The sequence below is a fragment of the Papio anubis genome, chromosome 17, assembly GCF_008728515.1.
Source record: "Papio anubis isolate 15944 chromosome 17, Panubis1.0, whole genome shotgun sequence".
Classification (NCBI taxonomy): domain Eukaryota; kingdom Metazoa; phylum Chordata; class Mammalia; order Primates; family Cercopithecidae; genus Papio; species Papio anubis.
The window spans coordinates 37,247,124-37,262,365 of NC_044992.1; the positions used below are offsets into that span (position 1 = coordinate 37,247,124).

A 15,242-nucleotide genomic window follows, 5' to 3' on the forward strand; every position below is an offset into this window, starting at 1 on the left:
GAGTCTCGCTCTGTCGCCCAGGCTGGAGTGCAGTGGTGTAATCTCAGCTCACTGCAAGCTCTGCCTCCCAGGTTTATGCCATTCTCCTGCCTCAGCCTCCCGAGTAGCTGGGACTACAGGCGCCCGCCACCACGCCCGACTAATTTTTGTATTTTAAGTAGAGACGGGGTTTCACCGTGTTAGCCAGGATGGTCTCGATCTCCTGACCTTGTGATCCGCCCGCCTCGGCCTCCTAAAGTGCTAGGATTACAGGCATGAGCCACCGTGCCCAGCCCCCCATCTTTTGATCCCACACAAAACATGGGGACTTCTGTGAACTTTGAAAAAGGACTGATGCTCACAACTGGTCCTAGATCCTCACACCTGGTCCTTAGCTCATGATGGTCGATTGTTGCCTTGCTTTTAGCCGAGGCCCTTGGGGCCTATTCTAATTAGGTGCCTGAGTTAGAGCTTCCCTTTACTCTTGTGGGGCTCATAAGACTGCTGCTCAGTGCTCAGGCCTGTGGGACACCCACACACCTATCCCCTTCCAAGGCCCTGCCATGATCTGCCTTAGGTTTCCGCTCACTCTGAAGAACTTGTCTCCTTTCTATTCCTAGTCCTCAGAAATCCAGGGGACTAACTTGCTTCTTCAGCAGCTTCTAAGCATTGCCTGTATTCTCTCTCCTCATTCATACAAGCCATTTTAATCTTGTAGATGGGCCTTGATCTTTGAAAACCAAGAACGGCCTAAAATATTCTCCCTTCTGCCCTGAGACACACACGAATATTAACTTATTGCTAAGATAAGCAATGGCCAGGCTCAAAGACAAAAAGGCCTGGAGACATCTAGAAGGCTAGGAAATATCTTGTACTAAGTGATCTATGATCTCAGAGGTCACTTCTAGTTACTCTTTTCTTGCATCAGCCTGAAGGAATCTGTAAGCTCACATAAGCAGGGGAAGTCTCAAAGAAGCAATCAGTGTAGAACAGTGAGAAGGACAAAGGGAAGTGAATACCCTGGCTGAGATGTAAATTATAAATAGAGCGGCTTGGGCCTGCCTTAGTAGGGAAGAAAGCATTTAAAGGGGAAGATGAGAACAGAGGATTGCACTTTATTAAAATGAACTTCTGTGTCTGGCTATGATTGCAGTTTACTTAAATATGCTGTAAATGAGCAGAATGTTCTGCTTTTTCATTTGGGACCTGTAATGTGATTGCTTGCTCAACTCAAGATTGTCAGTCCAAAGGGCAATCCAGGTCGATGTATGAGAGACTTTTTTTATGTTTGGTTCATGTTTACAGATCAGGATTGTGTTCACACAGCTTCTTCATTGTCTAGAAAATCAAGAGCCTTAGAGAGAATTACAGTTATCTGTAGCTTGCCATGCAGAGTAACATCAAACCCTTTTTATTTATTTTTTTTCTCTTTTGACAGAACAACACTGATGGACTTCAGGAACTTGCCTGTGGGGGCTTAATTTATTGCCTGGGAGTTGTGTTCTTCAAGAGTGATGGCATCATTCCATTTGCCCACGCCATCTGGCACCTGTTTGTGGCCACGGCAGCTGCAGTGCATTACTACGCCATTTGGAAATACCTTTACCGAAGTCCTACAGACTTTATGCGGCATTTATGACCAATCTGTACTAAGTCTCCAAACCAGTATTATTTCAATTATGGCACTTGGGAGTGGGGTGAGAGCTGAACATTGCACAGGGAAAGAAAAAAAATAAGATAACTGCACTGACTTTCTTTATATATTTTGAATATAATTACTGTGAAAGTATAAAGGCTGTGTTCTGGAATTTTCCCCCACACAGCAAATAAATAAGGTTGTGAATTAATTATTCATTCCATTCCACTATCATGAAGGACTCTGAATAGACTTGGCCAACTGATGTTTACAAACCAGAATTTTGTATTTTAATTTTACAGATTTTACTACATGATTTTTCTAAATTACTATGTCAGGTTGTAAAAGTCAGTGCAATAACAAAGCTTCCTTTTTAAGAAGAAAATTGTTTCTATCACTTTCCCATTCACTAGGTAAAGAATCATGGACAGAACTTACACTACTTTTTACCATGTTTCATCTTGGCATAACATGGTTCTTTTTTAAATAGAAACTTTAGTTTTTTGTAAATTTTTTAAAAAATATTTCATTGATACGCATCTCTGCGGGTCCTCATTCATGTTGTGAATTTTTGCAGCAAGCAGTTAACATTCCACAAACGAACAAACATTATACCTCTTCTGATAGTTTTATTAAGCATGGAGAAATTGCCAATTTTTAAAAACTGCAGTTTTCCAAACTTTTCTGCCAACCTCTTACTCTGAATTCAGTGCTGCTTTGGGACACATACTTGACCTAGCTTGGTTTACCAGTGATGGAAAAGTATTTTGATATCATTAACTTTTTCAAAAGATCCAACTTTTTCTCTATGCCTTTGTCACATTCTCTTCAGGGTCTCTTTCCACAGTGGATGAGTATTTGATCTGTATTATGACAATATTGTTGGGATGGCCATCTGCTGGAAACTCCTGAAGAGCTTTATGTATTACAGTGAGCCGTTGTATTGCCTGTTTGGTGCCCAGTGGTTAAGTCATTGTCACTTAGCTTGATATTGTCAGTTTGATATTTATTTTAAATTGTGGAACTAGATGCATACATTCACATTTCTGCCTTTCCTTTGCATCTTCCAATATATATTTTGTGTGTGTGGTTTTTTTTTCCTAGAAAAATATTTAAAGCATTGTTTGACAGGTAGAAACTCATGTATCTGGTAGTCCATGAGTTATATCCTGGCTCAGTGGAGTGATATTTATGTATTATTTTTACTTTTCTCTCAGTGTCTTATATTAAGATTAATATGTTGTTAATAGTTGCTTTGTCGGTTAATCTCTCTTGTTGGTGTTTTAATACATGAAATAGGCTTGCCTTTAGATCGGGTGCTGATATTACCTGTTTCCTAGTAATCGACTGAGCAAATGGTCAGCGGAATTCTTGGTTTGATGATAAGCTTATTAATTGAAATTTTTTACTGATGGGGCTTTAAAAGAGGTTTATTTTGTGTATGTTTAGAACTCTGATTTTGATGAATTATATGGGAACGAGAAACAGAAGAAGTGGTATTTGCTGGTGAGTTAAATAGGCAAGGTACCCAGTGATAACACCAACCAGACTACTCCTATCTGCATGATTCTGAACATGTGGTTGGTTGCCTGTTGTTTTACTGTGTATATTTTATTTTTAATATATTAACTTTGTGGATTCATCTAAGGTCTGCTCAAAAGTAACACTGTCAAAACCACTAATATGTATGTAAAAATTGTGCTGTATACTACAATAAAGTTGTTACTTGGATTTGTTCCACTGTCTCTAAATTAGATGACTGTGATAATATTGCATATTTGAGAGTTTGAGCTCATCCAGCATTTGTAATTTGTATACTAGTCTTTAAAAAAAAAAAAAAAAGTCCGAATGGAGAGAAAAACAAATATGCCCTGTCACTTAGCACTTTCTAGTCTACTTTTTTTTTTTTTTTTTGAGACGGAGTCTCACTTTGTCGCCCAGGCTGGAGTGCAGTGGCGCAATCTCGGCTCGCTGCAAGCTCCGCCTCCCGGGTTCACGCCATTCTCCTGCCTCAGCCTTCCCAGTAGCTGGGACTACAGGCGCCCGCCACCTCACCCGGCTAATTTCTTGTATTTTTTTTTAGTAGAGATGGTGTTTCACCATGTTAGCCAGGATGGTCTCGATCTCCTGACCTCGTGATCTGCCCGCCTTGGCCTCCCAAAGTGCTGAGATTACAGGCTCTAGTCTACTTTTTAATAATTGAAATGCCAGAGCCAGCTCAAACATTAATCAACAGATATTTTCAGTTTAAAATACACTAGTCAGGACCTAATGATTTCAAGTTTTTTAGATGATGTGTCTTTACCAAGATAAACCTTTTGGTTTAGCATATAGAATATTAAAATATTCTATAGGACTGAGGTTAACAGTCTTTTATGTTACCAACCAGACAAATAACAGATTATAAACCTAACAACTCTCCGAGTGTTAGACGCCATTCTACCTCTTCTGTAGTGCGGGAAACCAGGGCCAGAGAAGTTTAACTGCTTCATCCTAAATCAGGGAGCTGGAACAGCAGCCAGCTCTTATCTGATTCCGAAGGCTCCCATTCCCTCTATACCACTGCATTTCTAGAGTCAGCAAAAACAAATAAAACAAACTTGAACTAAAAATTTCATCAGGCATGGACAGAAAAGAAAACACTATTCACGTGGTTTAGAACCTCAATAATCCCTCACATAACTCTCCGTCAAATCTAATTTTGAGGATCGAGTGTCTTGAAGTGTAATGATTCCCAAGAGTTCTGTCCTCTAGGTCAGTGGTGTGACCTCATCCATTTCTAGAGTGTCCCCACTATTGTGCTGTCACCTCAGTATGTCCAGCCTTAAACTATTTTCTAAGGACTAGACCTCTCTCTAACCAGCTGCCTAAATGCTCCCAGACATATTGAATTGACACAAGCCATCCCAAACTGATTTCATTATCTTTCCTCATCCTACCACCAAACCTATTTTCTGAAATTTCCTAACTTAGTTAATGGCATGGCCACAGCCATCTGTTCATTCATGCATCCTTGATTTCTTGCACCCCCCAGATCCAACAGGTCAGCAGAACTGTCACCCCTGCCTTTCTCACAACTCCCTGATCTGGTTCCTCACCTCTCTTCGCGCTGCAAGGTCCTAAAAAGACCTACTTAGCAGTCATCAGACTACAGCAGCCACCTCCTCATTTGTATCCCTGCCACTGCTTACACCCCTCAAATGAGCTCATCCTCCACACTGTACCAGCATTATCTTCCCAAAATAAAATCTGAGCATGTGTCTCGATGCTCCAAAACTTCCACTGACTATTATCCTATAAGATTCACGCCAGATGCTTTAGCATGGACTCTTCACATGCTGACTCCGCCTGATTGGCCCTCTCCCCAGCTGAACCCCACTTGACATCAGCCCTGCTAGTGATTTTCACAGCCTCCCCCACAACACACATGCCCTCATGGTGCTTTTGCAGCTGTGTTTTTGTACCTGCTGTTCCTTGGCCTGGAATGCCCTTACTCCAGCCCCTTTCCTACCTGGCAAATAGTTGCTTATTCCAAGCCTTTCATCAGGTGCCACCCACCTCCCTTGTGCCATTGACCTAGTCCCACCGGCATGATTAGTGGTGCCCTCCTTTGACCCCACAGCACAGATATTCCTTCATGGCCCCTGTTATGGTGCGTTGTGATTGTGTTTACTGTCTTTACCTCTGGTCTTGGGACTGAACTCTTTCAGGCAGGGACATAGTCTCATCCACTTCTGTTCCTAGCTTCTAGCATAGCCCTGGCTTATGACAAGAGTGAAGAAGTTTTATTGAATGAAAGGGGCTGGGTCGGGGGAAGGTGGAGAACGGTGTGGAAGGGAAAGACTGAGAACAAAGCATTTTTTAGGACAGACTTTGGTTTTAGCGAGTTTATCCTGTCCATCACAAGCACTCTTACTAACCGGGAACTGACTTTTAGCTTCTACAGGCTTTTTTGACCACAAGTGTCAGCTAGAACATTCGTAGCAACCACAGGAAAGTTGATGAGAAAATAGAGTGTAAATATTAGAAAGTATATCCTAAAGAAGAAAATGTCCAGCATTTTTATTTGTGCTTTTATAGGAATAACTATCAACAATTTACAAAATTATTTGGGGAAAAAAAGTATTTGGCCTAACTTATTTCCCTCTGGTTCTCTTTTCTGAATATAGCAATAAAAAAAGTCAAAACAATTGTGCAATAATTGGGTCTTAGTGCAGATTATACTCAAGAAGCAACAATTTAAATTTTTAAAAATATTTTGAATATTTTCACTTTAAAAATCATACAGCTATATAAAACCCTTTGGAAAATAGAGAAAGCTAAAAATTATCCAGCATTCATTTATCATAACATATTTTAATATACTTCCAATCTTTTATTTCCCTATTTTTATTATACAGCTGTAAATATGCCACATATGTAATTTTATATACTTTTTCCTACTTATTATAAGTATTTACAAATACTATTATATCGGCCGGGTGCAGTGTGTCATGCCTGTAATCCCAGCACTTTGGGAGGCCAAGGCCGGCGGATCACGAGGTCAGGAGTTCAAGACCAGCCTGACCAACATGGTGAAACCCCGTCTCTACTAAAGATACAAAAAAAAAAAAAAGAAAAGAAATTAGCTGGGCTTGGTGGCACATGCCTGTAATCTCAGCTCCTCAAGAAGCTGAAGCAGGAGAATTACTTGAACCTGGGAGGTGGAGGTTGCAGTGAGCTGAGATCACGCCATTGCACTCCAGCCTGGGCGACAGAGCAATACTCCACCTCAAACAAACAAAAAAACCCAAAAAACTGTTATTACTATTATATCATTTCATAGCAAGAATTTTCAATGATTTAATCATCTTTCAGAACTGGATATGTAGCCTATTTTGCTTAATCATTTGCCTAATTTTGGATTTTTAGATTGCTTTAGTTTTTTTATTATAAACAATGCTGCAGTGAACATACAGCTTCATCCACATTTATGACAGGGTTTTAAAGGTAATAATAGACAAATGAGTGTTTCGTATGTATCGGGTACTGCACTAGTTTACGTGAATTATCTCATTTTATGTTTACAAAAACCTTATAGGTAAATCATTTTCTTATTCCCATTTTACAGATGGGGAAACACATACAGATGAATGAGTTTCCTTGCCCAAGGTAAGTGGCAGAACCCGAGTGAACCCAGGAACCCTAGATCTGTTTCCATTTTGAAGAGAGCCATTCCTGGGGCAAAGGTGTACTAATGGGTTTACCCAAAGGAAGACCTTTTAAAAATAGAGCTCATTTCCAAATCTCTACATTTATACTTGGCGTCTTCAGTTTTACGTCTACTATTCTCACGTGCCAATGAGATGGAGCGTGGAACAGGAAAATTTCCAAAGGAAACTGACCTCGAAGAAGCTGGTTCACCTCCATCCTTGTGCAGCAAAATAAAAGTTTCTCAAGGGGCCCCGAGGAATGTTTTTAGTTTAACAAGGTTAGAATTACTGCATTCATGTCTTTCTACTGCTTTTGCTATTTTAAATAGACAGTGCCAATATGTTCTTACATTCTGTGCCATTCCCACCTACATCCCTGCAATGGATTGGTGGTGTTATTTTTCCAAGAAACAGTGCCACTGTGCACTCTCGCCACTCTGCAAGGGGAGTTAAGCTATTCTCATCAGGAGCCTGTTCAACACAACAGAACGCTTTCTCATTCTGCCACACAGCTCATTATCACTCAGACTTTCACTGCAGTCAGACTTGTGAAGTCAAAATAGACTGGCAAGGCTTAAGGGGGGCTTGGGAAAGTAGGCTTTGGAGCCTTGCCCTATCTCCTGGGAGAGGTCACAGGTCCTTTGCTGTTCTGTGCCAGGCCACACTTAACACACCCGATCTAGTGTGTCAGTCACTGAAAAGGTCAGGAAAACTTTTTGATCCCTCGGATTTGGTTCTCTTAAAGTCACACTAGTGTTTTTTGAATCCCATCTATGAGCTGCGTGTTGAGTCAGGGTGCAAGCAGACAGCCTGTGACAAATTGGCTGGGTGAGCTTCGGCAAGTTTGGTACTACCTTTGAGCTTCAGTTCCCGTCTGCCAAAGGGGTATATCACTTCTCTTGCAGTGCGGTCATAAGGATTAAATAATGTGGGTTGAAAGTGTCAAGTTTACACAGTCTGACATATGATTGACACTGGGGAAATAATCCTAGTGCTTCTTTCCCATATGGCCAAGCTTTTAAAATTATGGTCACTGCCCACCTGGGCATATTTTTCATGCACAAACAACCTGAAGAGCAGTTCAGTACCACTCTTAAAATTGTTCTGTGCATTTTCTAGCTCTTATAAATGGCTCTGGATCAAATGAGGGCTGAGGCTAAACTGAGGCATGTGGTTAACCCAGGCTTTCTAATAATTTTGTGTCATTTTAAACAATGATCTTTAAATATTCAACATTTTTTTTAGACGGAATCTTGCCCTGTATCCCAGGCTGGAGTGCAGTGGCACAATCTCGGCTCACTGCCACCTCCACCTCCCAGCTTCAAGCGATTCTCTTGCCTCAGTCTCCTGAGTAGCTGAGACTACAGCTGTGCGCTACCATGCCTGGCTAATTTTTGTATTTTTAGTAGAAATGGGGTTTCACTATGTTGTCCAGGCTGGTCTCGAGCTCCTGACCTCAAGTGATCTGCCAGCCTCTGGCTGCCGAAGTGCTGGGATTGCAGGCGTGAGCCACCATGCCTGGTCAAATATTCAACATTTCTTTAGACAAGAACATGAGTATTCACAGAGAAAGGGTAGAAAAGGAGGAGGCTGGGGCAGTTCTTTATGTCCAGATAGGAGCTGCATACTTTGCTTAGCAAAACAAAAGGCCTTCAATACAATAGACCCACACTCTGTCAAACTGGACAGCAATTTGGTCACCATCTGTTGTTACCTGAGCTTGCCTCCTGGGGGACTCAGACCAACAGACTCTGAGTGGCTTATTAAAGAATTCCTTCCAACTACAGCCGTATAATGCCTTCTCCACCTTGTTTCTTTCCCAGTGATGTTGTAGGGTCCTTTATTCACACATTCATTCAACAAATGTTTATTGGGTATCGTCTCTGTGCCAGGGACCAGTCTAGGGACTGAGGATGTTATAACAGGAAAAAAAAAAAAAAAAAAACGCGGAACAAAAAGGCCAAATTCCTGCCTGTTGTTCAGACTAGATGATTCTCTGACCCCCAACTTCCTTAATCTGGATTTGACGTTTTGGGGAGCTTTTGTCAATCTGTTTGTTGGCATCACACAGATAGATGACTGTGGCCAGTGAATGTGACAGTGTGGACGGCCAAGTAGAAAGTGATGTTGATTTACCTGTCTTTTCAACAGGGGTGCCGTACTTTGTGTTATTATTTGTGCATCTGCTAGGGTGAGGTCGAATTGCCTGTTTGAAAGATGGCTCTTACTTTTGAGAGCACCAAAGCAGCTCATTATTTAAAGAAACTTGTGGTGAACTCTGCCCTCAAATGAATAACCTTCATGTGTGAATGAATCACCCTTTCCTTTAGCTGAACATTTAAGTGTGCCAGGTTCATTTGAAGCAGGGTTTACCTACCCTCCCAGGCAAAAGATGATGAATGGGCAGCACCTGTGTGGGCTGAGATATTTTCCTTCCTTGTTTACTGTGTCTGGGATGCCTGAGGTCCATCCATGATGCCCCAAGTCCTGCCATGTGTCATACTTGTATTAGAGGCTGGGAAGACAGTGTCCAATAAGGTAAGTCTCTGCCCTCAGGGGAGAAGGATGTGGAAACAAATGAACAATTATAATGCAACATAATCTCCACCTGTGTATTGGATGCTATTATTGGAGGAGGGAGTGATTAACCCTGTCTAGGGGAGTCAGAAATCCTCTGTCCAGGAGCAGTAGTATGGCTGACACTCAAAGGGTGAATGAGGAATTGCCAGGGAGTCAAGTGAGGGGGCGGTGGGCAGAGACAGGCTCAAAGAAAGACATATTCCAGGAAGAGGAAAGAGCAGGCTTCAGGAAAGCGTGAGGTGTGTGGAAGGGGACCTAATAATAACGGCTAATATTGACTGAGTCCCTACGAAGGGCCCAGCTCATTCTTTATGTTTGACATACATACTGACTCATCTATTATTTTGAGGAGTGAGCAAGACAATCATGTATACATATGAACTCTTCTGCAGCAAACTAAATCTTAGATGATGCATTATTCAGTTCTTGCACTGCTATAAAGAAATACCTAAGACTGGGTAATTTATAAAGAAAAGAGGTTTAATTGGCTCACCATTCTGCAGGCTGCACAGGAAGCCTCAGAGCTTCTGCTTCTGGGGAGCCCTCAGGAAACTTACAATCATGGCGGAAGGTTAAGGGGGAGCCAGCACTTCACATGGCTGGAGCAGGAGGAAGAGGCGGGGGGAGGTACTACACATTTTTAAACAAGCAGGTCTCACAACAACTCACTCATTTTCACAAGAACAGCACTGAGGGGATGGTGCTAACCCATTCATGAGAACCCTGTCCCCATGATCCAATCACCTTCCACCAGGCCCCACCTCCAACACTGAGGACTACAATTCCATGCAAGATTTGGTGGGCACACAGATCCAAACCATATCAGATGGATTTCTTTGTCTTAATATTTGGACCTTCTTTTCCTTTTTTTGACCCCTTACAAACATAGACTTCTTTTGGAAGGCAAATATTTTGTCATTCAACTGAGCTGATTTCTGTGATGCTATATTAAATGGAAACAAAGCGTGATGAGGTATATTATGAATTGGTTGGACTACTGGCGATTTCTTTACTACAGGGGATTTCTTTGCCTTTTTTTTTTTTTCTTTATTGAGATGGAGTCTCGCTCTACCAGGCTAGAGTGCAGTGGCGCAATCTCTGCTCACTGCAACCTCCACCTCCAGGATTCAAGTGATTATCCTGCCTCAGCCTCCCGAGTAGCTGGGAATACAGGTGCTTGCCACTGTGCCCAGCTAATTTTTGTATTTTTAGTAGAGACGGGGTTTCACCATGTTGGCCAGGCTGGTCTCAAACTCCTGACCTCATGATCCACCCACCTCAGCCTTCTAGAGCACTGGGATTACAGGCATGAGCCACCACACCTGGCCTATTATTGGGGATTCTTATCCTTTGGTACTGACATAGATCATCTGGATCCGAGGGTATTCATAGAGACCCTCATCCAGGTGTCCAATTCATTTAAGGGGTGAGCCCCTCGTAGGTGCCAGATGCTGCTTCTGGTGTTGAGGATAGAGCTGTGAACAGAACAGACACAAGTTACTCCTTCATAGAACAGACATTCTAGTTGTGGGGAAAATAGCCAATAAACAAATATATAAAGAAAATATGTGGTGTATAAATGGTGCTAATGTGCTAGGGTGAAAAATCAATCAGGGAAGAGGTGGAAAATGCTGAGGGTGGGTAAATGTTTGCTCATAAACATGGCAGCTAGGGACAGATTCATTGAGAAGGGGATATTTGGGTACAGACCTGAAAGGTCAAGGGCCCTGGCCCCCAGACACCTGCTAAGAAAGGCATCCAGGCCTAGCAGGTGCAAAGGCCTGAGGTGGGCATAGTCTGGTGCAGAAAGAGGCCTGTGATGTAGGGTCTTGAGTGAGGGGAGAGCAGGGTTGGCAATGAGGTCAGGGATGTGACAAAGACTCTCTCTTTTGACCAGACTTGATTCAGGCTTCTCTGAGCCCTCTTTCTGACTAATACCTGATCTTGGGCGCTGTCTTCCTATTTGGTCCGGTTTTAGCAAGAATCCTATTGGGTCATTTTGGCGAAAATTCCCCACTCTTGATATCTGATCAACCTCCTTATTATTACCCTGAACTGCCTTCAGCAAGAATCCTTCAAGTCGTGACATTACTTCTTAGTAATTTTCCATCCACTGACCCCTACCCTGTTCCTTGTCTATAAATCTCCACTTGTCCTTGTTGTTTTTGGAATTGATTCTGATCTCTCTCTCCTACTACAAAATCCCATTCTAGTAGCCCCCCTGAATAAAATCTGCCTTAGCATCTTTAACAAGTGTCATGAATTATTATTTTTTCTTTAGCAGGGGTACTGAATGTTGGGATACACAGGGTCTTGTAAGCCATGGTAAGAGCCACAGGCACAAGTGCAGGGTGATTATCAGTGGAAGAATCATTCATGCTTGGGTATTAGAACATCCCAGCATCTGGATTCATAGCACTGAGTTAAGACCTAGCTCCTAAAGCCAAATGAATGTGGGCAAGCCCCAGAGCCTCTGTTTATCTTTAAAATACAGATTATACTAATAAGACCATCAGCCTCACAGGGTAGAAAAACACTGTGAACATAAGAGTTTAAGCTTGACACTGTCAACCCAAATGAGAGAATGAGGCAGGAGTCTCAATCACCCAAGGTTTATGGAGCCAGAGCCTGAGGGAACGCCTGGGAAAAGTAATACAAGTCATAGAAGCCCCTGTGGCCTGTGCTCTCCAAAGAGGTTTTTAGGAGGCTCAGCATTTATATGTTTCTTTAAAGGGGAAAAGCATGCAGGAAGTGGGGACTAGGCGGTGAGGCAAATGGTTACATTCTTGTGAGGCTCTACTTAGTGCCCAGTAAATCTACATTTTACACAAGATTCAGTGAACATTTAAAGAAGAGGGAGTAAAAAGGAAGAGTTAATTATGTAGACATGGCAGGGTGGAGGAAGGAATGATTGACCTTGTCTAGTCCTTGTTCTGTACCTGGGAGGATAAACTCGATCTTTGTCCATGTGAGATTTAACAGACCTTAGTTTTAGTTAAATTCAGGTTACAGACCTAAAGTTACAATTGACATGTACTTGTCTTATAGGAGGATATGCGTCTTGAAAGGTTAAGGGGCCATTCTTTGTGAGGGCAGTCATCTGGAGGGGTGCAGGAGGCCTTTTGCCTTTGTGGGGTCTGGTTAATGTATAATGCTTTGACACAAAGTTGGGAAGTAATCGCTGTCTGTTTGGGAAAAGGAAAAGTTACCTGACTCAGGCTTAACTCTCCCTTTGGCATAATGAGTTTGGGAATCCTGAGACTTTTATTTTGCTTTACATCACCAACTTTCAGGATAAAAAAGTGAACCAGGTATTTCCAAGCAGCCTTGAAGTCATCCTGGTTGACCTCCCTCCCCAACATCACCCACCCACCTTGTGCTCCCCTCCCCCTAGCTGTCCTTTGCCCCTTTGAAAGAAAGCATCTTTGTGCAGTGTCTTATCTCTCTTCTACCCATTGATTTAACTATGTTCCTGTGAATGTGTTTGTGGTAGAAATAGCAACCTACATCTGGCCCAAGTCTATCTTTATTTTCACTTATTGGCATTAGGAGCTGGAGCCAGTGAGAGATAAAAGGCTCTTCACAGATCTGTTTTGGGGAGTGTGACCTGGCGATCAGTGGAGAGGAAAGAGACATGCAGTTGACTTGGCCAAGCTGAGCCTTGATTTCCTCATCTTGAAAGGGAGGATTATGCTGTCAGCCTCGAAGGGCTGCAGTGAGATGATTTACATAAAGTATCTAGCACAGGACCTGGCCATCAATTTGTGCTGAATTCCATTCCCAGCTATGCATCTTCATCAGAGGTGCTCTGATGAATGTTGAATAGCCCTTGGTTATGAAGGGAAAGGGGTACAGGTAGATTGTTCTTATATTTATCCCCTTTCATTTCATATTAGGGAAAAATGGCCCTCCTTCTATCTAAGGCTCTTCTTCAAGCCCATCAGCTATCTGTTCTACCAACCCTCTCTTCTTTTCCCCATTTCTGGCCTTCATCATACTTGTCCTCCCTAAGGAACTTGACAGCATTGTGCGCTTTCCCTTCTTAAATCTCCCCTAGGCCTGGCTTCCCTGACATTACTGCCTGGTGTCTCTCGTGCATTTCCGGCCTCTCTCTTAGTCTTCTTACCTTGTTCCTCCTGCTCTGTTTACCTTTAAACCTTGGTGTATCCAGGGGCCCTTGGCTCTCCACCCACTTTCCCATGGTGATCTCACTTATGTCTATGGTAAGAGTCTCTAGCACTAAACTCTCTCCCGATTTCCAAATCATTTAAAAAATATTTATGTATTTATTTTTCAGAGATGAAGTCTCACTCTACTGCCCAGGCTGGAGTGTAGTGGCATAATCATAACTCACTGCAGTCTCAAACTCCTGGGCTCAAGTGATGCTCCCATCTCAGCCTCCCAAGTAGCTGGGATTACAGGGTTGAACCACTGCGCCCAGCTATGACTTGTAAAGCCTTAAACGCTTGTCCACTGGCAATCTTCCCACAGATGCCCAACCACACCCACCTTACAGTCAGTAGTTTCAGAGCTAAACAAATCATCTTTTCTCCCAATCCTGAATCTCCTCTTATATTTTCTATATAAGCCAACAGTATAACTATCTCCACAGTCAGTGAAGCCCCAAATCTGGGAGTAATTCTAGACTCTCTTCTTCACATCTATCCTCCACGCTCCATGGTTGCCAAGTCCTTTATACTTCTGCCCAGATCTCTCTGTCTAGCCCTCTCACCTCCACAGGCACTGCCTTAGTAAAGGTCCTTATCCATTCTCAGGTGCTTTACTGTGGTGGCTCCCAGTAGGTCTCTCTGTCACCCACCCTGCACCTTCAATCTCACATGCCTCTAACCAATTCACATTTCTACCAGTGCCCTTTTTAAAATGAGACTCTGATTCAATTAAGTCTGGAGGAAAATCTCTGAACTAGTTCCCCTTCTCCTTCACGATAGACCCAGTCCTGAATCTGGCACCACTTTACCTGTCTGGCCTCATCTCTTGCTCTACCGCAGCTGATCAAACTGCTTGCTCAACTCCTTGAATATGCCACTGCTTTATCATGCCTCCACACCTGGGCATGTGCTGCACCCTCTTCATAGAACACCTTCCCTTAGTCTAATCACATTGAAAATTTTTCCCCATTAGCCGGACATGGTGGCGCACACCTGTAATCCCAGCTACTCGGGAGACTGAGGTGAGAATCGGTTGAACCCCTAGGAGGCAGAGGTTGCAGTGATTCAAGATTGCGCCACTGGACTCCAGCCTTGGGGACAGAGCGAGACTCTGTCACAAAAAAAAAAAAAGAAAAAGAAAAAAGAAAGAAAGAGAAAGGAAGGAAGGAAGGAAGGAAGGAAGGGGGGAAGGGGGGGGGGGGGGAGGGGGGGGGGGGGGGGGGGAAGGGAAGGGAAGGGAAGGGAAGGGAAGGGAAGGGAAGGGAAGGGAAGGGAAGGGAAGGGAAGGGAAAAGAGAAAAGAAAAGAAAAGAAAAGAAAAATTTTCCCTATTCTTCAAGTCCAAGTGTCACCTCCTCCTAAAAGTCTTTTCTGATTTGCCTGGGTTTGGAGAGGGCTCCTCCTTCACATTCCCCTAGGGCATTCCATTACGGTAGTCATTAATGATACTGTAGTTTATTCATCTGTTTCTCACAGTGGATCCCAATGTCAAGGAAATTTTCTAATTTTTGTTGTCCCGATCCTTAAGAAGTTCTTGACATGTAGGAGTCACTTGGAACTTGCCTATTAAATGAATGAATGAATGATTTTGAATGCAGACTTGATGGTCAGTGTAACCAAAAAGATCATTTGTTGAGAGAATATCAGTGGTGTTAAGAAGACAAGAAGACCTGGGAGACCAAGCTGT

General features: G+C 42.8%; 1 protein-coding gene across 2 annotated transcripts in view; it reads left to right on the forward strand.

Moving 5' to 3' along the window:
- Positions 1–3,352, forward strand: part of MMD (monocyte to macrophage differentiation associated) — a 29,091-nt gene extending 25,739 nt beyond the window's left edge. For both annotated transcript variants that reach the window (XM_003912777.4, XM_009190301.3), the window contains one exon: positions 1,418–3,352. In XM_003912777.4, the coding sequence (XP_003912826.1) occupies positions 1,418–1,618 (201 nt within the window). In that variant the 3' untranslated portion in view covers positions 1,619–3,352. The remainder of the gene's footprint in view (positions 1–1,417) is intronic.
- The last annotated feature ends 11,890 nt before the right edge of the window (positions 3,353–15,242 follow it).